Source organism: Pithys albifrons, chromosome 6 (genome assembly GCF_047495875.1).
Source record: "Pithys albifrons albifrons isolate INPA30051 chromosome 6, PitAlb_v1, whole genome shotgun sequence".
NCBI classification, from domain to species: Eukaryota; Metazoa; Chordata; class Aves; order Passeriformes; family Thamnophilidae; genus Pithys; species Pithys albifrons.
In genome coordinates this window covers 51,038,417-51,062,272 of record NC_092463.1, presented here as the reverse complement: position 1 = coordinate 51,062,272, position 23,856 = coordinate 51,038,417, and the positions used below count along the sequence as shown (strand labels likewise).

The window sequence follows — 23,856 nt, the reverse complement described above, 5'->3', positions numbered from 1 at the left end:
GAAATCAGTAGCAAAACTTCCAAGTTCAGTAGGATTAATTTAAAACTACTGCGCATAATACTGTCTGGAGTAGTGTTCACGTAGCAGTGCAAAGCCACGACAAACTCCTTGCTGTGCCCCTTTCCTCATGCTCTGGCACTGACCTGTCTGTATCACAAGGCGTTCAGACACGCAGACCCCCCTGAGCACAACCTTCTGAACACACTGCCTGGCTTTAGTGCTCACCTGATCTTGAAAATACAAACCAGAAACTATCTCCATTACAGCACTGAAAGCCTACAACAGTTCCAAAATATGTGGCTGACAGGGAGCCTGTGATAGCAGGAGATGGTATGAAGGTCATTGCACACAACTTGCATGTGGCAATCTTGGCTTCACAAGCAGTAGATAAAATGGTTTTTGTACAGTCAGAGGGCAGATCTCTGACAACGTGTCCTAGAATTCATCCTGTGAGGCATATCCAAGTACCTCATTAGGCACTATTTACTAATGCTTCTAATCCCACTCTCCCTCAGTCTTTCAAACCACTGGTTTTCCAATAAAACTGTTGAACAGTCATGGACTTCCTCTCCCTTGATCAATGCAGCATGCTCCTTTCTCAACAGGTTTGTTGCACAACTGGGAATGTCATTGAGACCTTTCACTATTTGAGATTTCAGGGCTAATGAGGGAGAGAATGGTCTCTAGCATAATACAGAAGAGCCTCCAGATAGTCCTTTCCCTCTCAGGTCCCATCAGGAATTAGGAACATGTCTGGCATAGAGCCACTTGAGCCAGTAGAAGCAATGCAGAAATTTCCCTGTGGACCCAGGAATCTACTTATTGCATGCACAGACACTTTTGAATAAAGACTTTAACATTGTAAGTTAATGGTGAAAACTGACCTATTCTGTAATCACTGGATTATAGAAACCCTCATGATTTGCCCAATAATACAGTCAGCATAGCACTGTACTCACATTTTCTTTCTAAAACATTAATAACTTTTATCTTCTACAAGCATCTTAACATCAAAATGGGTGCTATTTTATATAATACTTCATCATTAACCTCATATTTATCAACAGGGTGACAAATACTGCAAGTATTTATAAAAAAATTACTAAAAGCTCTGACAGACAATAACCCAGAAGACTGAGGGAAGTTTTGATTTTGGTTGGAGTGGTTTTGTTTCTTTTGTTTGCAGTCAGATTCACTCAGCGCTCTGTGTCTCAGCACAGTTACCCAGTGCTGCATGTCCATGGCAGTAAAAGGGGGTCTCCCAGTCTCCACAATCCTCCCCAACCCACCTGAATTGACATTGAACCTTTTTTGGTTCAAGAGCCACATCTGCTGGGCAAGATGTAAACTGCATTTCTCCCTGAAATCATCACTTGGTGAATTTCATGTTCTGTCATCTTTCTATAATGCAAAATTTGTTGGTGCAGAAACAGCACGAATATTTATAGTCTTCAGCTGCACCCAGAGCCCCGTACAATAGGAAAATCAGGAGAAATATATTGGAAAAGCCAAACTCTTCCCTAATAAGCACCTTCTACAGAGAGAAAAAAAAACGTAGGAATAGTATAGTTGGATTTTTTTTTAATACTGCACAATTTTGGGGGTAACACTCTGTTTTATTTTGTTTTAAGTAAAAAAGAAAGACAAAAGGGAGAGAGGAAATGGAAGGTATTTGGAGGTGTTATATGGCCTTTGCTGTGAGCAATGGTCCTGGGGGAGGCAGTTTGCTTACCAGGAGGCAGGTGTGGCAGATGTACAGGAAGAGGAGATGACAGTGAGACCATGATGCAACTCTCTGGTGACCAAGTCCCTCAGCAGGTCACAAATCACGGCTAACACATGGAGAGAGGTGATTGTCCCACGCTGCTCTGGTGCGACACCACCTGGAGTGCTGCATCCAGCTCTGGGGTCCCCGGCACAGGATAAACCTTGACCAGTTGGAGTGAGTCCAGAGGAGGGTCATCAAGATGATTAGAGGGATGGATGGGGCTCTGACCAACCTGGTCTAGTGAAAGGTGTCGCTGCCCATGGCAGAGGGATTGGAACTATATGATCTTTTAAGGTCCTTTCCAACCCCAACCATTCTATGATTAATTTTAACTCACATCTAGCACACAAATATAGAATAGCAAAGAGCCCTCCCATTTGGAAAGATCATTTGAAGCCATGCAAGGGAAAGGTAAGCAAGTGTAGAGGGGACTACATAAAGATCATCTACCTTATGCTTTGGCCATATAACATTCCTTTCTTTCACATTGATACTTTACTTCTGAATACTAAACCAAATAAAGAAATACCTTTCTGCTACGAATGTCTTTACTTTTTTATGCCACCTGTGGGTTTCCTGAGGCTGGAGCCAACACAATCCATGTGCCTGTGGTACTAAGAGGTACTTGTGATTGCTGCTCCTTGCTGCAGTGTAAAAGGGAAGTACATTACAAACTAGCAGTGTGTAGGCCCTCTAGGCCACCGGAGGGCAGCATTTCCACGAAAAAGAGGCCTAGGACATCTTTAGCGCATTTTCATTTTTCCTAAACTTTCATATCTAATTCTTCCTCAATTCAGGTACAGAGTATCATTGCACACCAAGACAACTGAAGTTAAGCCAAATTCCTACCCAGTGTAAATTCATCAGTCTTATTGGCAGTTGACACAGTATTGGTACCCTTATATGTTGGAATTATCACAGTAAGCCCAAACTCGTGGTTTGAGTATGGATGCTCAAAAATGCACTTTTATGTGAAAACCCACGGGCTTTTTGTGTCTATATGGCAAGGTATTCCTATGTGTTGCCTAAAGGTTGCTGGGATGAAGACTGTCATTCAGAAAAGCATTCATAAGCCAGCTTGTAAAGGGAGACCTGTTCTTCAAACGGCATGTGAAGCTCTCATTACAGATCTAATACCATAGAAATACAAATGTATCCAGGGTGGTACAAGAGTCACACATGTTCCTCTGTCTGGAACAGGCCATACTTACATCTCTTTGTTCCTTTTGCAAAGGAAGCATGGTATGTGCTAGGCACATATGCCCTACACTCTGAAAGGCTGTCCTCTACAGAACTACAGCTTCAAACAGCTTGCAGTTGAAAGCCAGCTGCATAAAAAGTAGTCCCAAACACGCTTTTCAAAAGCTTCTCAAATGCCAGTTACATTAAGCAGTATGAAAAAAAGCAACAAAGTAATGTGCCTAATTAACAAAGCTAGAGATAGAGCCAGCCATTTAGTTTGAAGTACTTCCAAGAGAGATGTTAAACGCAATGGTCAGCGCAACTCTGGAAGAAATAAATTAACATGCTGGGTTAATACTTCAAGCTCTGTGGGAGTAAAAAGTGTGTGTGGTGAGGGGAAACAAAGGTAAAAATATCACAGGGTGCTGTTTTGTTTGTTTGATTGCCAAGGACACTTTAGCTTTTGCCATTTATTATCCTTTATGGTATGATAGAAATTATGCAAGAAGACATAAAAGTATCAGCATTGCATCACTAGATTTCCTAAATTTATCTTTTTCCCACCTGTTAATTCTTAGCTCAAGGTCAAGAGAAACAACCATCTCAAATGAAGGAATTATGAAGCAAGACACGTTCACGAAAAATACATTAGTGGTGTTCTTTTATCTTTAGTACTATCCACAACCACAGCTTAAAAGATTCCTCTCGCCGTAGGACTTCTCTGGGCAATAAGCTCTGGTGGCTTGTTCAGAGAATACACTGTATGTGTCTTTTTTACCACAATGGTGTTTTCTTTCTAGTCCTTATAGCTAAGAACTGACTGATTTTAAATCTTACATACATGTGATTGGGTAAGCTCAGGCCATCACAAACTCTCAAGTTCCAGCAAGTAGCGTGGCTTGAATCCATTCCAGCACTCATCTGTTGGCAGCTGTTTCCATCTGCTCTTTCTTGAACCATTCTGTTCAGTCCCTAGGGAAGTGCAGAAAGATTGTCACGCAATGAACTTGCTTGTTGTGAGTTGGCTGCTCATGTTTTACCCGAATCTGTCATTTCACCTCGTCTGCTCTCTGGCCTTTTTTTGCCGTAAGAATTCTAAGTTCTGCTGTGGATCAAAGGAAAAAAAATCCCAAACAACAGAAAAGCTATTCCTCAGATGTGGATGACAAAATGTTATTCCTTCTTTTAAGAACAAATAATTATTATTAAAAAGAGACACAGAAAAGATTGATCAGATCACTTAATCCTCACAGCTGTTAGGTACATAGTGATGCCTGCAGGTATGTTTTGTAGCTAAACACATCTGACCTATCTTCGCTTTGTGATAAGGGCAGACATATGCCCTTCAAGCACTCCATGACCATTATCCATGGCCTTTTTTTTGTTTGTTTCTGTGATAAAACACAAAGTGTAGAAAGAGAAAAAAAAATTACATTTTCTAATTTAGACACCAGTGGTTGTGTTTCCAGACTTGCAGCTGAGCCTTCAGGAATGATTGACTGAGTAAATATCTGTGGACATAAGGTTCCTCTATTAATTTATCCTATTGCTATTTACGTACTTGTTAGCTTGATATCTACAGACGAACCTTAATTGGCCAGAATGAAGCAAAACATCCTTTTTTTTTTCTTCCAAACTACCTGAAAGTACATATCTAAATATAAGCAGCATTCTGCATATCCTACTCAGTCAGACTGGGTGGACAGAAATACTCAATATGACAGGAGTACAACATAACTTGGAAACAAAGCTGAAGAAGGTTTCATTAGTAACCCAAATACACTCATCTGGATTTTGCCCTAACTCAAAGTATACTTGTGGATATATAGGCGAAAACACCTCCTAAGGGCTGTATAAGCATACACTCATGAAAACTGATAGTAATTTCATTAACTTCCCACATCACCTTGTCTGTGGTGCATTGTCCTTCAGAGCATACACCCCTCTGCTTGGATTATGCAGTGGTCAAACTGGGCCACAGAAACACCATTGTAGTACTTTTGCATGAAGACCTTTCCATATAATGAAGAGTTCTTCAGGGTTTGGCATAATAAAGCAAATAAGAAGTACCACTGCCCACATCTTGAATTATTACAGCACATGCAATCTTTTTCTCCACGTTTTTAATGGGCAGGATGACTATAGCTGGAGAACAATTTTAAAAGAAACTGTAGACATCTACTTTTATTATAGTTGAAAAGTTTCAAAGATAAAAAAAAGGCTTTTATTGTGGATTTAAGAACTGGATGCCACTTTCTCCTCATTCCTTCATGGAAAAGCCAGTAAACACGCTATTGTGGGCTCTCTTATGGTATGAGAATCCATCCTAGAAGAACAGAAAGGTCCAATTCTGCATAAGAGCAGAGCATAACTGAAGGAAGACCCACTTCTGAGTTCTTGTTGGCCAACTCTGAATATCTTCTCCCACTGTGATCTTTCTCTGCTCACTCATTATTCCCTAATCCCTTCTACTGCCAGTTTACCTAGAGGCAAAGACTAGAACTGCACAATGTGACAGAATCCACAAATGAATCAGACTGAATCAGTCAACAATGACTAAAATGCAGTGTCATAGGTACAAACTTAAGCTAAACCATTTAAATACAAACCTACTGCAAATTTTATATGCTACTTGGAATCCCAGCCACAATCTGGAGGCCTGGTACAACCCTTCTGCACTGAGATTCCTACAGAAGGCTTTCCCAAGTCCTGAAAACTCCGGATAGAGCATGCCCTGCTTCCTGGAGCACAGAGACCATTCGTTACAGTAAATCCCAAAAAGGAAAGGCTGAGGACTAGCTAATAGAGGCTACCCCTTTGCTATTTGCTTTGATCTAGCTCTCAACACCTCATTTAACTGGAACAAAAGGCTGCTGCCAATGCTGAGCCACAGATCTAGGCATGAGACAGGATCAGGAAACCTGGATTCCCAGCAGTTGGCCCAAGATTTGTGACAGAAGGTGGATTTTGCTTTCCATTCACTCACACTTATATTGTACAAATCCTGGTTATTGACAAAAGAAATGCAGCAGATTTCATCCTTAGTGCCTGTTATTTAACTAGCATCACTAGAACTATTATACTTTATATCTCTTCATATGCAGCACACAAATAATTACTTCAATAGGATTAAATTTCACATTTCATGGGATGGCTGCGTAAGTATTTACAAAGCTGAAGAACAGCAAAGACATCTCAGAGTTATTGATTCATGTCAAATATTGAGAAGCTGGGTTAATCAAGAGATTTAAGGAATGCTTTAAACCTTTGAGTCAGCATTGTTAAGATTTATTTAAACTACTCTTACCTTTCAACATCTAAAGTTTTACAAATCGTTTATAACAATAAAGATTTACAGACCATTTTCCCATCTGCTTGTCTGAGAACATTTCAGTTACTATTGTGAACTCAGAGTAGGCTGAAGAAGTAATAACAGCTGTGAAAAGTGAATCATTCCACAAATATAAAGTTCTCATTTCAGTTAAAAAACAAAAACAGAAGAAAGAAATGTTCTAATTATTTTGATGTATTAGAGAAATTGTCAGGTGATGGGCAAGCACATACATTGTATAAAATGGAGCATGTTCTATATTCCTCAGTCAGAAACAGATCCTAATTTTTCTTTTTTTTTTTTGGTGGTTAAATGAAAAATATACACTTTCAAGAAAAGACTAGCACCTCCTGTTCTGTATTCTGTATATAGTAGATGTGAAATACATATGTCTGTATCTATGTGTTTGTGTCTGTTGTTATGTTCATGTACCTGCAAATTGGCTGAGCTTTTAAAAACATAGTAGCAGCATTAGCAGAGGTTGGGGGTTTTTTTCAGAAAAAGCTGCCTAGACCAGTCTAAAGCAGTCAGGGACCTTTTAGGACTCCCCAAACCATATCATCTAATATGATAAATCCCTTTCTGCAATTCTAGTCATAGTATGTGATAGGAGTCAAATAGTTCAGACCTATGTGTATTCTTTTAGAAATGTAGATCTGAGCCCTCAGGATGACTGCTCTCAGCTCATAGTAACACATGTTTACCAGCTTCTATGAGCATGTTTTTGTTACGAACTGACATGAAATTTCCAACTCTGTAAGCTGAATTTGCCTGATCACCAGCTGCTTTTTTTGCTGGATCACACCTAGATCGGCAGAACAAGGCAAGAGACAAACCTATACCCTTCCTAAAATTCTGCTTTGTAACAAAGAGGCACATTGGCCAAGCTGTATGCCTAATTTCAGATACTTAAAGCAGATTTTGCTGTGATTTAGACCCATGGTTTCTTGAGGAACAATTATTTCTGTTTGGTGAATGCCTCACCAAAGACAAATCCTGACACTTCTACTACAGTCTTGACTAGAGGATGTGCTCCAAGAGAACCGCGGTGCCTGACCCATTCCAGCTACATGCTGGATTCAAGCAGGTGCTGGGGGTGCGACAGAAAACTCAACAGTTGTTTGCAGTGCTTATTGCCCTTTTTGCCAGGAAGGAGCAGTCTTCCCTTTCTCTACAAGAAAAAAACAGTTTGGAGACACCCATAGTCCTTTAGCAAGCAGCAGAACACTCCTTCCACCACCTTCCCTTGCTCATGTGCACCATCTCCATCTTGTATCTGCTCAGTTCTGTCTCCCACAAATTTTCAGCAAAACCAAATGGATTCAGGTAGGAGTTTCTCTTAGTTAATGGAGTGTGTAAAGACCAATGGTGATCTCTAACATGTCACAATATTACTTCCATTTTTTTCCAGAGCAACTTGCATTTACCTCACAGTTTGATATGCACTTTCTGAAGGATCCCAAAGGAATTTGCTAATCAAGAAAAACCTTCACTCACAAATGCCAGCCCAGCACAAGTGGCTGAAAAATAAATGCAACTCAGCAGGCAGAGAACAGTAAATACTTCTCAGCTCAAAGCAAAGCCAAGCAACAGTTGAAAAACATGAATGAAAATTAGGTACATATTCAAGCAAAACTGAGGTAATTAAGAATGACAAAATCTAGATATAAAAGTACAGGAACTAGCATTTAGTCATAACTTCTGCTGCTCTGGTTACTGTCTTTAAAAGCATCATGACTTCTTTGGGCTACAGAGCTCTTCAGACATGCAGCATCTCTATGACTCCCTCAGTCAACAACAAGCACCAACCCACAATTTCCTCCTCCATTCTCTTTCATTCTATGGAAGGCTTTCAACCAATGACAATTCTAAAGGCTAAATGTAACCTTTCATGAAAGTAATATCATCTATACAATTGCAGTTGCTTTATTTCAAAATTATTTTCAAGGTCAAAGAGAGTACATTGCATGCTGAAGTGCATCAGAGCTTTCCATTTGAAGACCTCAAACTAAATGATTTACAATGATCAATGTTAATAGACAGAGCAATTCACAGCATGATGTAATCTAAAAGTGATAAAGACCTGCACAAAAATACTGTTGAGTTGTCATGAGTTTAATGCAAGAGAGCACAGGCTGAATTACAGCCCTGGCTGCCTTTTGTTTTGAGCTTATAATTATAAAGCTTCCTCCAGCTTTAAAGCATTTTGAATGTGTTCTTCACTTACATTCATAGTTGTGCACAAAGTCACAGCTTCTCTCAACACCCCTTTTCCCTCTTCATATTGTTACTACTTGTCAACATTTTTCTTTGAAGATAAACTGATAAACTCAGAGCTAGGCTTACATTTCAATAGTGAGAGCTTTGTTAGCCGTCACCATTGTTGGTCTCCTCCTTGGGAACCTCAGTGAAGGAAGAGGCTAAAGAGGTGTATAGAATCAGGTCCTCTTGATACACTAGTAGAGCATCAAAGCATAAAGCTCCTTATGTGCTTTTCTGTGTGTATACAATTTTGTCAATCCAGCATCTTCTGTAAGTGGTAAAAATGTCTTCATACAAAAATAAAAATAATTTTAAAATATAGTTAAAATTTCACTTCAAATTTATCAGTTACTAAGTTTAGGAATATTAGGGAATATATGCTCAGTCATTTCCCACATTGAGAAGAAAGCTCCTTTAGAGTTAGACAAAAATCACTGCAGTTCTCAGCTAAAGCAGTAAGTAGAGAACAGAGAGATTAACAAGAGTGAACCCGTATTAGCTGCTTTTTCATTTGTAGACAGAATTTAGACAATCTGCCTTTCACTGTATATGATTACCCTGCAGATATTGAAGTATAGGGCAGCAAAGGTGATCGCAGTACACCAGATACAGAGGTGAAAGAAGGACTTAGTCTTCCTGTGTCATCAGAATACAGGAGACAGTAAGGTGACCTAACACAAGTGATAAAATTAGTAAGGGGACTCCCTCTCTTTTTCTGCTACACAGTGGTTTAAAACCCAAAATTTATCTATGACTTAAAGATATTCTTCCACTGTCACCATTAAAAACGTTGATTTATAAGAACAGCTAAGGTTGTAAGCAGGCCAAATGACTAAGGACTGCTCAAAGAGCATATATACTCTCCTGGGTAGTAGTTGTACAGCTTACTTTCCGCACTTACGCCAGGTTTTGCTCAGACCCAGATCAACAAAGATGATCATCAAAATCTCTCACCAGTTATTAGAATGAACTCAGGAAACAAAATGCATTTCCAAGGCTAATGGCTTTTAATGCATTTTTAAAAATTCTGACACCACCACCTGCTGCTGCTACACTAGAATCCTTTTTCAAACAGACTGTGAACTATTGGGATAACCTACCAACTCCATGCCTCCTATAGAGATTTCCCAGCACTATTAAATCTGGCTTAGGTCTTTTTAACATGTAAAACTTAGTAAGGTTAATTACTAAGTTAAATTAAAATGACAGGCAGTATCACAGTAAAACTAGTTAATCCCTGGACTTGCACATCCACCTTCACGTTAAGTCCTCCTTGAAGATGTCAAATATAAACCAGATGTTTTAAGATTTAAAGATGTCAAATATAAACCAGAATAAAAAGCAATTGTAATATTGTTATTTTTCAGTGGGACGAGGAGAACAGAAATGCCACTGTACAGTTTGGGATTGACCAAAATTCTATGGAAATTTTCTGTCTGCAAATTAGATCTTGGAAAATTAGTTGATTTGTTTTGTCCATCATAGTCCAAACATTTCTAATCATAGAAAATTATTTTTTAAAATTAAACTAGAACTTTATGTAACTACATGGCAAGCTTAAAGCAACACTTTGCTAGACTGTATTAAAACTTTCATTTCATGCAAACCAACAACCACCTATGTGATGGTATCAGCTATCACTAATCAAATAAATGCAAACCCTGCTATAATCTACCACGCAAAGCAAAGCCTTTGTGTCTTAATATGCAGTTATTTTGTGCCATGATCCTTATTAAATAATTATTTTCTAAACTCTCCCTCTCAAGGCTCAATATAAGCCTCAAATGTGATGTTATCTTTCTTTTTCCACATCAAAATAAACTTCATATTCTAATTTATATTTCTACTGAAAGACCTTCCATTTCAGTAGCTAACTTGCTCCAGATCTCACAAGCTCCCACTTGCCCATGAATCTGATCTGGGGCCCTCAACCATGTCCTGTGAAATATCCAACTCTTCTGTCTCTACAAACACTCCTTTTTCAATTACAGTTTTAGTACCTTCAAAGAAACCCTTGCATGTCACTTAAGCATGGCCTCCTCACCTGAGTCCACAAAAACTACCTTTAAACAAGCTTTCTAGTTTTTAACATATACTTCCAGATGACTTCTAAAATCCTGTACCACTCTCCTTTAGTTCCTCAGATATCCCTTTCATGCCCACAGTCACGTTAGTTCCTAACACAGAAATTTCTGAAGAGGAATCATTTATGGGTCCGTAAGGTAACATGGAAGGCAGGAGCTACCATGCTGGGAAAGAGCCTCTAGAGTTGGGATGTGACCAGAAGGACTCACTAGCCTAGGATTAAGAGGCCCTTAACTTCTTTCCTGGGTTATGTGCCTTCCTCAGCCTTCATAACTCAGAACCTACTCTACAGTGCTTTTCCATTGATCCTTAGATCTAATATTCTTAATAGTAGTGACTTACTATGATTACAAAATAATTTTCATATGTATTATTTCTGTCAGTGAGTCAAAACCCTCCTTTCCTTTCTTAAGGACAGGCTTGGGTTCACAGGCCTGCCCTCTTCTTCGCCTGTGCCCTTTGGCTGGCAGCTCTCAAGGACTTTAGAAAGCATTTCTGTACTTGTGATTCTCATATTCTCCCTCTGTCATCAACCTTTCTGCCTCTGTTCAGTCCCAATTCTCAAGTGGCTGTCTGGCATCTCTTCCTGGAGATTTTGTCATCAGTTTTTGCTAGCCAGAATGCAGAGTTGCCTTGGTTTAGCCTCGCTTTCCCTTTTCACTTTCAAAGCTGCTGACACCAGGAACATACTCCAATTCCTACTGTCTTCTGTTCCTTTTCCCAAGAGTCATGTGCAAATAGCACTAGGTCCCAGGCCTTCCTTCTAACCCACCAGCTTCAAGACCAGTCTGTTACCATTTCCACAGACAAATCTGCTGTTTAGACCACTTTGGAACTTCCTACCACAGCTAATGCAAAGTTTTCTTCTCTGCATCCCAAACACGTAACACTTCTTTGCAACTCAGAGAAGCTGTGGGTGGCCAAACACCTCCTCTCACAAACCTGACCACACCACTTGCTCCTTGACAGCCTTCCACTTGTTCCTCACCTGCTGTTCCTACATCAAAGCTCAATCTATCTGCATTCCCCTAGTCTACACTCTTCTGTTAAGCATCGTGTTGTTCCTATAACACCTGCTCTCCAGCACCATTCCCTAACCATGTACTCTTCAATCATATCTTTCTCTGCCCTATCCAGTCATCATGACGTGACCTCCCATGATCAATCCACAATGGGTCAGCTCTCCATGCTCTCCCGTAAGCCCATTCCTCCTGAGATGCTGACAGCAAATAAAACAAAACACAGAATGTGTCTACATACCTCTGTTATTTCCCTTCCACACAACCATATTCCTGCTACTCTTCCCAAAGTAGGAACTGAATTTTTTTTGAAAACTTTCCTTGGCATTGTGAATGAATGAGAACAAAAAAGAATAAACTACACAAACCCAAGCCACAACTTCTTACCAACACAGGTGTTAGGAAAGAAATAAGTGAACAGTAGGAAAAACAGAAGAAAAGATGGAGAAGTGGAACAGGTGTGTAGGACCATGTAAAAGCGCGACATGACAACCCTGCTCTTAATGTGAGAAATTTATGCCTGCGGAGATCTTCAGTTTTGCCTTTCGGCGAGTCCAGGTCACGCAGGACAAGCACAGCCATGACTCACTTCAGTGCTGCTTGAGAGGGTTGCTCAGAGCCGAGCGCGGGGCTGCGCCGGGCACCCACCGCCTCCCGAAGAGGACCCCGCAGTGGGGACTTCCCTCTGCGGGCGATGCGAGAGGTGAGCGGGGGGGAAGAGGCGCTCTCCTTCCAACCCTGTGTACCGTAGCAGACATCCTTGTGCCGGCAGCCGTGGGGAAGCACAGGACGCGGTGGCCGAGGGGCGGCGGGGCCGGGGGGGGGGCGCGGCCGGCGCTAGGACCCGGGCAGGAGCAGCGCCTGCGCGGCGGTGCCCGGCGGGTTGCACCGAGCTCGGCGGCAGCAGCGGCGGCGGCGGCAGCAGGAGGAGAGGCGGGAGGAGCAGCGGCAGCGCCGCGGGTCCCGCCGCCCGCACCGGCAGCGCTCGACCCGGGCCGGCCGGGCGCAGGGGCGGAGGCGGCGCGGCGGGAGCGCGGCGCTGTCCCTTCAGCACCGGCGGCGCCCCAGCCCCGCAGCGCCGGGAGGGGCGCGGGCACAGCCCCGCCGACCCCGCGGGGGCTGCAGCCAGCACCAGCGCTCTACAGCCCCGCGCACCTGTGGGCAGCGCCGCGATTTTCCGCCCCCCACCCCCCTTTTTTCTCTCTGTTTTTTTTTTTTTTGATAGCCTGTGCTTTTGGCCACGTCCAACCAGGGAAGGGCCCTCCCCCTCCGGCACCGCAGCGCCCGCGCTCCCGGAGCATGGCCCCCCCTGCCCCTGCCCCTCCGCCGCGGCTGCAGCTGCCGCGGACCCCGAGCGTCTGACTCCAGACGGAGGCGGCGCAGCGCCGGGAGCCACCGCCACCGGCAGCGCCTCGGAGCGGCCCCGGGGGAGCGGGGCTGGCCGGAGCCCCTCGCCCCCGCGGGCCCGGAGCGGGGCTCGGGTTAGGCACCGACTGCCGCCCAGCAGCCTTACGGGCTTGCTGCCTGCCGTGCTTGCTTGGATGAGTCTGCGACATGCCTAATAAGAGACGAGATGGGCCAGGGCGACGAGAGCGACCGCATTGTGATCAACGTGGGAGGGACTAGGCACCAGACTTACCGCAGCACCCTGCGCACCCTGCCCGGCACGCGGCTGGCCTGGATCGCTGAGCCCGATGCCCACAGCCACTTCGACTATGACCCCCGCACGGATGAGTTTTTCTTTGACCGGCACCCGGGCGTCTTCGCCCACATCCTGAATTACTACCGCACTGGCAAGCTGCACTGCCCCGCCGACGTGTGCGGGCCCCTGTATGAGGAGGAGCTGGCCTTCTGGGGCATCGATGAGACCGATGTGGAGCCCTGCTGTTGGATGACCTACCGGCAGCACCGCGACGCTGAAGAGGCTCTGGACAGCTTTGGTGGGGCGCCCCTGGATAGCAGTGCTGAGGACGGAGACATAGATGGCACCGGAGACTCTGGTGATGGTGAAGATGAGCTGGAGATGACAAAACGCCTAGCACTTAGTGACTCCCCAGATGGCAGGTCTGGGGGCTTCTGGAGACGGTGGCAGCCCCGCATCTGGGCACTCTTTGAGGATCCCTACTCCTCCAGATATGCAAGGGTAAGCTATGCCATCAGCACCCTCATCAAAACACTCGAACCTCCCTGCAGTCCCACTTCCTTCCAGCATCATCAGGTTTATCTCCACTGTCAGAGCAGAGCAGCCATCCATGTGTGTGGCCATACAAAAGTCATGCAGGGGCTACAGGGCTGTAACCCACGCTCTCAAGCAGGCCTCATGTATGGAGCATGAGTGGACACCAAGGCATGAGTTTGTGTACTCATATGTGGGCTTCCAGAGACCCTTATTTTCTAACAGGCTCCTAAAACTTCACAGCTTGGGTCAGGGTCCCATTCATGGGCCAGGGAGATCTCCATTGTACCAGGTAATTTCCCTCTATGCATAGATTTTTACAGTCAGTCATGCCCCAGTAAAGAGAGACGCCTTGTCCAGCTCTCTTTTGAGGGCTCTCTTCCCTTTACGAGACGGAGAAATGATCATGGGAGCAGGCAGTCCCTGGAGGACATGGTGATTTGGAGAGTTTCTCAGCCTGGACTGGAAAGGAAGTCTGTTCCTTCTCTTTTCTCATACATACCAAGTTAAATATTTATGATCTTTCTTCTCTGAGAATGGATAATGCAGTTGCCCATTTAGCTCCTCACTCTGTCTTTTTCCCTTGTGGAAAATGCAAAAGTATTAATCAGAGGAGAAGGTTTCATTGATGTTGAAGGAACACACTGTTTGACAGGTTTCTTGCTTGGTACTGAAGGACAACTCCTCCCCGCGTGGTCCCTGCAGTTGTTTTGGAAAAAGGATGCACACTGGTGCAGTTCACAGCATAGCTGTGGATAAAGGTGGTCTCTAACAGTCAGCCGACTCCTTTAAGTAGGCACCGTTCGTGCTATGAAATACGAGGGTAATTACATTATTGAAGGCCTGATTCTGCTCCTGAAATCAAAAGTAATGAAAACATTTACTTTAGGAAAAAGCAGCAGAATTAACCTCAAGATACCCATACTGATTAAGCAGGAAAACAGATGAAGGATAGTGCCTTCACAAAGACATTGCTATGCATAGGTTTTATTCCTCTCTTAAATGTACCTTTGTTACAGCTTAATTGTTGCCAGCCCTCAGTAGGGATGATTGGTGCTTTGCTGAGGAAGAATGATCCATGTTTCTAAGGAGGATCAAAGAAGTGAGACCAGATTAGGGAGAAAATTGGATGGATGGAGAAAAGAGAAGTGGAAATGCAGTGAGCTGGTCATGTATGAATGGGTGATGGAATAGCAGCTCCTGGAGACTTTCGGTCTGAGCAGAGATCTCCAGCAGGGAGATGCCAGGTATGCAAACTGAATGAATGGGGAAAGCTGGAGCAGAGCCTGGAGTTACATCTTGCTGCATTTCTAAAGATTCTTGTTTGTATACCCTTTGGAGACTTCCTCCCTGAACAAAGGAGCTCATATTTTAAATGAATTTCTTTAAATAGCATAGGGGATAAAGGAATAATAAAATATTTACCAGAATATGAAAAGATGTTGTGTTGAACTGCAGCTTTCAAATCCCTGATTTCTGACAAAGGAACATGGAAACAGAGAGGGGAAGGCTTGGTTTCCATTAATCAAGTGTTAGCAGGCATTGGTTTGAATAGTAGATCTCTCTAGTACACAGGAATCTGTTGGTAAAACACATTTCAAGTCAAAGCAGCGTGCTTGTCCAAGATTTTGTGAAGTGGTTCAAAAGCCAGAGGGATAATGTTGTCCCAGTGAAAAGGACACAGAGGCTAAAACACCCTTCTGCCTGGAGGCATTATGATATTTAGTGGAAGGACAAAAATCTGTAACCAATATTAAGAGGTTTTGTGATGCACAAACTGAAATTCTAGGAGGATATAGAGTCCATTTTCTAATTCTCTAAGGTACTTTCATTTAGCAGTAGGTGTTTTTAAAAGTGATTTGGGTTTTTTTCTGTTTGTTTTTTTTTTGCAGTGGATTATATACCACTTATTCACAATCACCTGTTAGAATTCAAGTCCTGATTTACCTCTAATTTGTTCTTTCCTTAAAGAATTGTTAAGCTAGATAAATATGAATTTGGGCAAGGTGTACACTGAATATTTTGTGGGTTAAATATGATTAGCTTGTATCTATGGAGACAGAGGCCGTATGGATTAATATTTTGCATGAAGGAAGATGGCTTTCATCATCAACACATGCACACACTGTCCATTAAGAAGACATTGTAAGACACTTAACATTTTCTAATAAAGCCATACGTTATAGTTATGGATGTTAAAAGAGATGGGAGTTTGATTTATTCTCCCGTAACCTAACACAGACATTGCAAAAAAACCTCAAGCTCACAATAGCTAATTTACAGTAAACAATTGATAGCGTCATTAACAAGTGAATGGTATACTAAAGCAATTATTATTAGAGTCAGGCGACAAATCTGCTGTTACCTCTCTTTTAATTATGTATGCTACTTTCAATTACAAACTGTATTTCAGTGTATTTCTAAATTCACATTGCCATTTTGTCAAAAAAAAATCACAAACATTTCTCTTCTTAAGGGGAACTGAGACCTGTACTAAGGATGGTTGTTATATATGTTTGGTGTTTAGTTATGGCACCAAAATGCATGTCAAAATAACATCTTAATGTAAGCACCAGTTTACATAACCATTATATTGTTACACTTGGGCAAGTAAAAGGAATACAGTCTCTGAACATTAAGATTTAATGAAAACCTGCATATCAGTATAAAGCAAGATTCCTCTGGTCTCTTACCTGGTATGCTAAGTCAGTGAATGTTTAGGAACTGTCTATGAACAGCTCAGCATTTACTCAAATCTAGCCGTTCTTGGAGGATTTTGATGGGCACTGCTTGCAAATACAAGTATATTTGACTGTTTTGCCTCACCTGCACCTGACTCATACTAAATTACATCTGATCTCATTGTAGACAGCCAGGGAAGACTGGAAGTGCACTTGTGTATGTCAGGCAAAATCAGCTAACTCGGCAAATTTTGTTTATTTCGAAACTGACTTTGATAAAGCAAAGCTCCCAGTCACTAATCTTTTGTGTTTAGGTGCAACATAGTCCCAGTTTCTTGTTAAAACAATAGTGGCTGATTTTAATTAAATTCTAGTTTTCTATACACTAATTTTTAACTAATGTACTTCTTTCTAAAAAGATGAAACACTTCCAAAAATTGCATCATCACCTATATCTGTAATAAAAAAGGTAGTTTGTTTCAAATCACAGATTACTTTAGTAATATAAACAGGTAGTGTACTTCTCCTAAACTTAAAGAATCCACACTTGGATAGAGGCAAACTCTGGGACTTGGAGGTCTGAACAGAGTAACAGACAAGGTGATGGAAAAGATCTGATTTGCAGAGATACTGGGAGTGTATGTAGATAGACAACATCCAGGAGGATTGTCAAAAGCATCTGGTCAGGCAGCTAAATATCACTACATATCAATGGATATTGTGCCCCTAAATTGGCGAGACATTTCTTTAAAGCTCATTAGAACTGTCTTTTTTGCATTATCAGACAACTTCGTGTATATATTTTTCATAAGTAGGTTCAAAGGGGGAAATAGGGTCCCAAAGAAAGCTACAGAGGTACTCTAAAGCAGCATATCTGAGAGTTCCTGCCCTCTGCACTTACTAGACTTCATAAGTTCTCAGTACACAAATGTGTGAAAAATACTTTTCTTGGCATCCTTTCTCCTTTATATTTATGTCTGGTCATGCTATTCTTCCACTAGTGAAGCTCCCACTGACTTCCTGGGGAGCTTGGCAGGCAGGTATCTAACATATTTGTCCCCCTTCCTCCTCCTCCTCCCCAGCAGGATAAGGTTGTGTTTGTGTTAATTCATATTCCTCGCGTTACTCAGTGTTTGGGAATGAGGAGCTTTCAGCTGAGATTCTGTGCTAGTGCTCAGATTGAAATTGGACAGTGAAACTTCATTAATGGCCCCATAGGAAAGCTTTTGTAGTCCTTCCAAATGAAAATGTTTACTGTTTTTAAATAAAAGCTGGTGGGGGTCCTATGGAAAGTCCTCAATAGCTTGACTTGCTATCCTGGCATATGCTATACCGCTTTGATCTGTAAGAGGAAAGGCAAAACTCACTCACCCTTCCCTCATTTTCCCTTCACATGCTGCAGAAAAATCTGCTTTCCTCAGTGGGTGATTTTTGAAGGACAAGTTTCTGACATTGAGAAGGAGACAGGAAAAAGGACAGTGGTAAAGATATGAGAAAAAGGTGTTTTCCATGGGTTTCTTCCAGCCTTCTTTTATACATTCAAGAGCATTTCAACCTTGCTATGTTCATTTAAACTGAATTTTCTCTCTATAAACTACAACCCATAGGTATGAGAATGTTTATGGGATCCTAGTTCCTGAATAACCATACTATCTTGAGGATTAGAGGCTGGGGCAATTCTGCTGATTCTTTACCACTACCCAGTACAACTAAGCTCAGGAACTGAGACAAGTATCACCTTCACAAGGGGAGCTTACTCCACAACTGTCTGATGCAGGACACACTTCACACGGGAGCATTCCACAGACAGTGGTCTGGGGGCTCCCACTGAGCATAAGCAGAGAGGAAAAGGATGAGACCTGCCCCATACGCCCTCCTCTGCCCCCAGGACCCCACTCCTCAGGGACAGATTGCATCCAAGGCGCCCTGGTGGAGCTGCTCTCCCACCTTGGGCCTTTCTGGAAGGTCTCTCCTGCAGAGGCATATCTAATCCTGCACTGAAGCTGGCTGCAGGAATTCTCACCATATACTTTGACAATTAACGAGGCAGCCTAATTTTAACTGCATGCTGCATTACAGCTCTGGAAAAATGAGCCTCTTTCCACATTAAATGAAGTTTCCCTTGCACTTGTAGTATAATGGAATTACAGACATCTATTAACTATCATTCCATCATTCATTATTAATACAGTTCCTAAAATTCCATTTTATTCCTATTTTTTTTGACTGCAAATCCTTACATAACCCATTAGTGAGCATGGTAGTCTTCCCTGCATCCTGACTAAAGAAGCCTTTTCAGTGCCAGTTAGTAAGTGCTCACTGCTCACACCAAGTTCCCCATTCAGTTCCTATCAAATTGGTCACAGCGGGGGCAGGCACACAATAGATCCTGGGAATTGTCCCTCTGACTTCAGAAGTAATACATTTTTAGACCAACACACACACAAAAAACAAAATACAAAAATATCAAACCAGCCATGCAGAATCATGACTTCACCAGTTTGAGTTAATCAGAAACACCTAGGAAGATATGATGTCTGCCCAGAACATCTTAAAATCTCTTTGAAGTCACAGTCTCACAGGCAGATGAGAGGGATGATGTTATCCACCTGACAAATCCATGGCTGCCTAGTACAGACCTGGCAGTTTTAATTCAAGAACTTTTTTTTAACCCATTTGCTTATTTCAAATTTTATTTCTATTATTCTAAAATCTTAAAAAAGAACAGCGTCTGTTGCCATTTTAATTTAAATTTTTTTAATCTTACTTAATTTTAATGTTTCTAGGTTACAAAATTTACTTGATTTAGCCAAGGCTGTGATTGTATGGATCATACCATCATATGCATGCACATATATATGCCTTCCTAACACTGCCACCTCCTACGATGCTGAGTGGGATTTCCATATGAGGAAGGACTTCAAAATTAAACCATCCCAAAATATTTCGGCAAATGTAACTGTGGTGCCACTGAAATCGATATGAATTTAGTGACTGGGTTCAGAATCATATTTGGTCCCTTCTATCTTTAATCCATCCCTATGTGCCTTCAATTATTTTCTTTGCCCTTCTCCTGACATTTGCTATTTTGGTTAGGGTAAAAAAAGGCAACAAAATACTGGTATTCTCTGTTGGCATATCAGGAAACAAAGGATAAAAAGATCCATGGATCATTTATAACATTTCAGTTGTAGAACTGCTCACAAAAATATGATATATTACGCTATAACTAGGAAAACTATTTTTCCTTCTTGTTTTTCCCTTCTGTTGTGCAGTCTAGTATTTAAAGTATTCATCCTTTTTATTTGTAAAAATACGTGACTGGTCCATGTATATTTATAGTAGTACTTTAGGAAAGTCTGTACATATTGCCTTTTAACATAAGGAGAGATGTTAGCAAATCAGCAACAGAGGGCCCAGCCTTACTGTTACTGAAACTCAGTGCCAAAATTGCCACCAACTTCAAGGATAGAATTGAATTTTCCTGCAGTATGGTTCAGGATAACAAATTAATTGCAGTGTACTGCTTTTTTAATAGATGCATTTCATATTTCCCTTCCAAAGCATTGAAATGCAATAGATCTTAGCAATTTATAAGGAGCACACACATTCAAATATATATTTTCATAATCTTTTAAAGACATGAACATCTTTAGCACACTGCATCAAAACACAGAACTCTAATATTGACAAAGCTCATCATGATCTTGCTGGTATTTTTTACTGCAAAGGGCTATAGAATACATCCCATCAAGCCACATGACTTCAATTAATGTTCAACTAAATCATATCCAAGTGCTGTGTTTCATAATAAAAAGGGTAAGCAGGGGTATTCAAATTGAAAAATCGGTCCCTAATTAATAATCAAGTGCATAATTCTTTCTTGTGCAAATACAGATGGCAAAACTGAGTTTCCATTTTGTATAGGCTTGATTTAATGAAATTTCTGTGCATTCTTGGGAGATAAGACTAATAAAACAGCCATTTTGAGATCTTTGCAATTGTCTTACAATTAGCTTCTCAGTTACTATATGCTGTATTTGATCTGAGGAGAGAACAGTTTTGAAGGCTGACTTGGCTTTCTCTGCTGAATATTGCATTACATAAATATGTGATTCACTCCAAATGGTACACAGAAGTGTTAGCATCGGATGAAATCAGAGAAATCTATGAATCTATGGAGAACCACCCCCTCCCCCAGGAATATAAACTAAATGCTGTAATTTCTAGAATAGTTTTTACATCTCTCTCCTGTGTTCTGTAAGTACCCAGATTTTGCTATCTTCACTCCCACTCCTGTAGCAATAGCTTACTCCAGGAATATCCTCATTTCCTGCAGACTGAGAACAAGGTACCACCCAGCATGAGTAAAGGTGAAAGGACCAGGACCTAATTGATTTTCATTTCTTTCAGATAAGATTTATAAGATATAACAGGGGTGCTAATAAATCATGCTATAAAAATTATGAATAAATCTCAGTCCAAGGGCTTTTGCAGTGATTGCTTATGATGTAAGACCTTTAATGACAGTAAGTTAAAATTGCATTGTAATGGCCTTTTGTAAATGCAATAAATCTCGGGTTTCAGTGCACTGCAGACAGCCAGCAATGTGTGTGCTGCACATGAGCTTCCAACACAGGCACACACCGCTGGCACACACTTACGTAATTATGTTGATACTTCAGGAGCAGCAGTAAATCTCAGCACTGCTAGATTTGAGAAAATCTTGGGACAAGACCACTGTGGTGTTGTGACTACATGAAATGGCTTAAAATATCATACTGACTTTTTACTTGAAACCCTGGGAAAGAATGTGCCTTTTAAGAAGCAATTATATGGATTATTTGGGTTTAAATAATAAAGACAAAATGTATTGCTACTGAGTCTTGTAATTTTCAGTTAAAACGTACATTTTCTTCTGCACAACCACACTGAATCTACCTTCTTTAAAATAATTAAAAATGTACACGGAAATACAACAGTGTAATAGCTGCTTGTTTCCACTGAACCAGAATTCCTATTCCTGCCCACCTTTGCCCTCAAAAAGCACATTCTCAAATACAGAAAGGTCTGGTCAGTTCTGGTCCCTTATAATTTGAAATATATCAGAAATTTAGCTGCAGATTTCACTTTGCAAATTCATTCCAATAACCCTGTTCTATTTTTCAGTTCAGCCAGCTTTTTTATTTATCCAATTATTAATTAAATGAAAACCTTCAGTCAGAACGCTTCAAATTTGATAACAGACTTCAAAACAAAATGAATAGGGAGAACTCTCTAAAATGCTGAGCACCTACAACCTCCAGTGGAAGGGAGGTCATGTCTTATGGCAGAAAAGGATGTGGGCAGGAAGTTAAGATACTCAGTAAAATCCCACCCCCCACTGCCCCAGCCATCACTGATTTTAGCCAGATGCAGCCAGACCTATATCAGGTAAAATTTTTCAGGACAAGGACAATTGTGTAATTGCTACAACACGCAATGCAAAAGGGCTTACCTTTACAGCAGCCTTTGATCCCTACTCTAAAAACATGACAACATAATATCAGCCACATTGTGCTATTCCTGTTTCTTTTTTTAGCATGGATCTCCCCATCACTTCTAGTGTGGAGTTCTGCAAGAAATCTAGTGACAGTACGTCTTAGCACTTCTTGGGAACGTGTCCTGCATAATGCAGAACTGATTTTAACTCAGGGTTTTTCAGTAAAGCCCTTGTAAGGACAAACCAGGAACAACCTAACCATGCTAGAATGGCTCAAACAATATCTGAGGCAATTGCTGTGGGGCGGTGTTTGGTTTTCTGGTTTTGGGGCAGTAACAGATCAACTTAGATCTGAGTTTGACTTAAGCAATATTGAAGAAATTGAGTATTTTGTTGTTTAGTGCTCAGCTAGTAGGAGTTCACTGTCTATCCTATCAAGAAGTCCCTAAGGCACTAGTGATTTTATTAGAAGACCTAATGTAAATTTCAAAACTGTATAGATTACTTGAAATGTTAGTTATGTCTAAGCAGCAGGAAATCAATAGTGCAAAAGTGCATTCACTGTTCTAAAGAAAGTATCTTTTCAAGAACCTGCTCTACTAAGCAAAGAAGCTCAGTTTTCATTGTGTCAGTGGCATGGACTAAGGGCAAATTAAAAGTTTGAAATTCAGTAACAATTCTATAGCGTCTTCCACTCCAAACCACAAATTCATCTTCATATGCTTACTGTGATCATCTATAGCAACTCCTAAACTGCACATTTACTGTTCTCAAAGGATGACTTGGCGAGGGCAGCAGCGTACACTTTTTTCTTACTAGGTGATTTTTAACATTCATTCAGAACAGTTCATACATGTCCTCAAGACATATACACAGACCTACAAATATGTTCTATGAATTTTACTGTGTTTGAAATAATACAAGACATTTAATCTTAGCATGCCATTTTCGAAAATGGAAAACAATTCTCAGGTTACTTACTTTGCATTTTTTCCTCTCTCCCTTACTGTATGTTCATTATAGTAACTAGCACAATAGGGTTTAGAGGTGTCACAGAAATTAAAACCCTACTGTGCTAGTTATTGTAATAAACATATAAAACCAGCAAGTTGATGGCATCTAAGGGAAGACTTTACTACACTATGCTCAGATATAGTGTTTCCCAAACCAACCTGGACTGGAGCAGAAGATCACCAAAAGCTATGATTTTTCAAAAGGTGCAGTATGTTTAGGAGCTGTGACGTCCAGTGCACAGACAGCAGGGCTTCTCCACCACCATCTTCTCCATCCTGTGTCATAGGCATTGAGCAGTCACTTTCTACATCTTCACTTCTGAGGGCAGAGTCATGAAATGGTGTCACTACATGAGTTCAAAATTACAATTCCCAAAACACGAACCCTGCAGATGTAATTTTTTTAAATGCATATTAAAATTTCCCAGTGCTTGTGGTGTTGTTTCTGCCCAGAACTGCCTCAGTACTGTTGGCAACTACCTTACAACAAAGCCTTGTTAATGCTCATAATTTTTCTTCAATAACAGGAAAAGTCCTTTAAAGGTTCTTGTCAAATACACACTGAATCTAAGCTACTTTCAAAAACATGCTCAAACGAAAACAGGAGATACTTGTAGCATGAAACAGTGCCCTGGACACAATAATCCAGTGGCTATAGAGTTTCTTTGCTTAGAATGGGAAATTTCAAGTTTAATGTTTTCCTACAACTGCAGAATTTCAAGTTTTTATCTGTCTCTGCTCAAGAGACTTCCCCCCTTCAGACAGCTGCATAATCTAGGCAGTTAGTGAAGTGGATTCAGTTTGCACAGCAGGAGGAATTTACAAACCAATACACTGGTTAAATGGCAAAGCAGAAT

The 23,856-nt window shown here is 41.3% G+C and overlaps 1 protein-coding gene across 7 annotated transcripts in view; it reads left to right on the top strand.

Annotated features, from left to right (window-relative positions):
* Positions 1 to 12,551: 12,551 nt before the first annotated feature.
* KCNC1 (potassium voltage-gated channel subfamily C member 1) overlaps positions 12,552 to 23,856 on the top strand; it is a 124,702-nt gene continuing 113,397 nt past the window's right edge. For 2 of the 7 annotated variants that reach the window (XM_071558863.1, XM_071558868.1), the window contains exon 1: positions 12,554 to 13,790. In XM_071558863.1, coding sequence (XP_071414964.1) covers positions 13,221 to 13,790 — 570 coding nt within the window. In that variant the 5' untranslated portion in view covers positions 12,554 to 13,220. Of the gene's footprint in view, positions 13,791 to 13,870; positions 14,116 to 23,856 lie in introns of those variants that run through there. The other 5 variants (XM_071558865.1, XM_071558864.1, XM_071558866.1 and 2 more) reach the window with 4 other exon arrangements.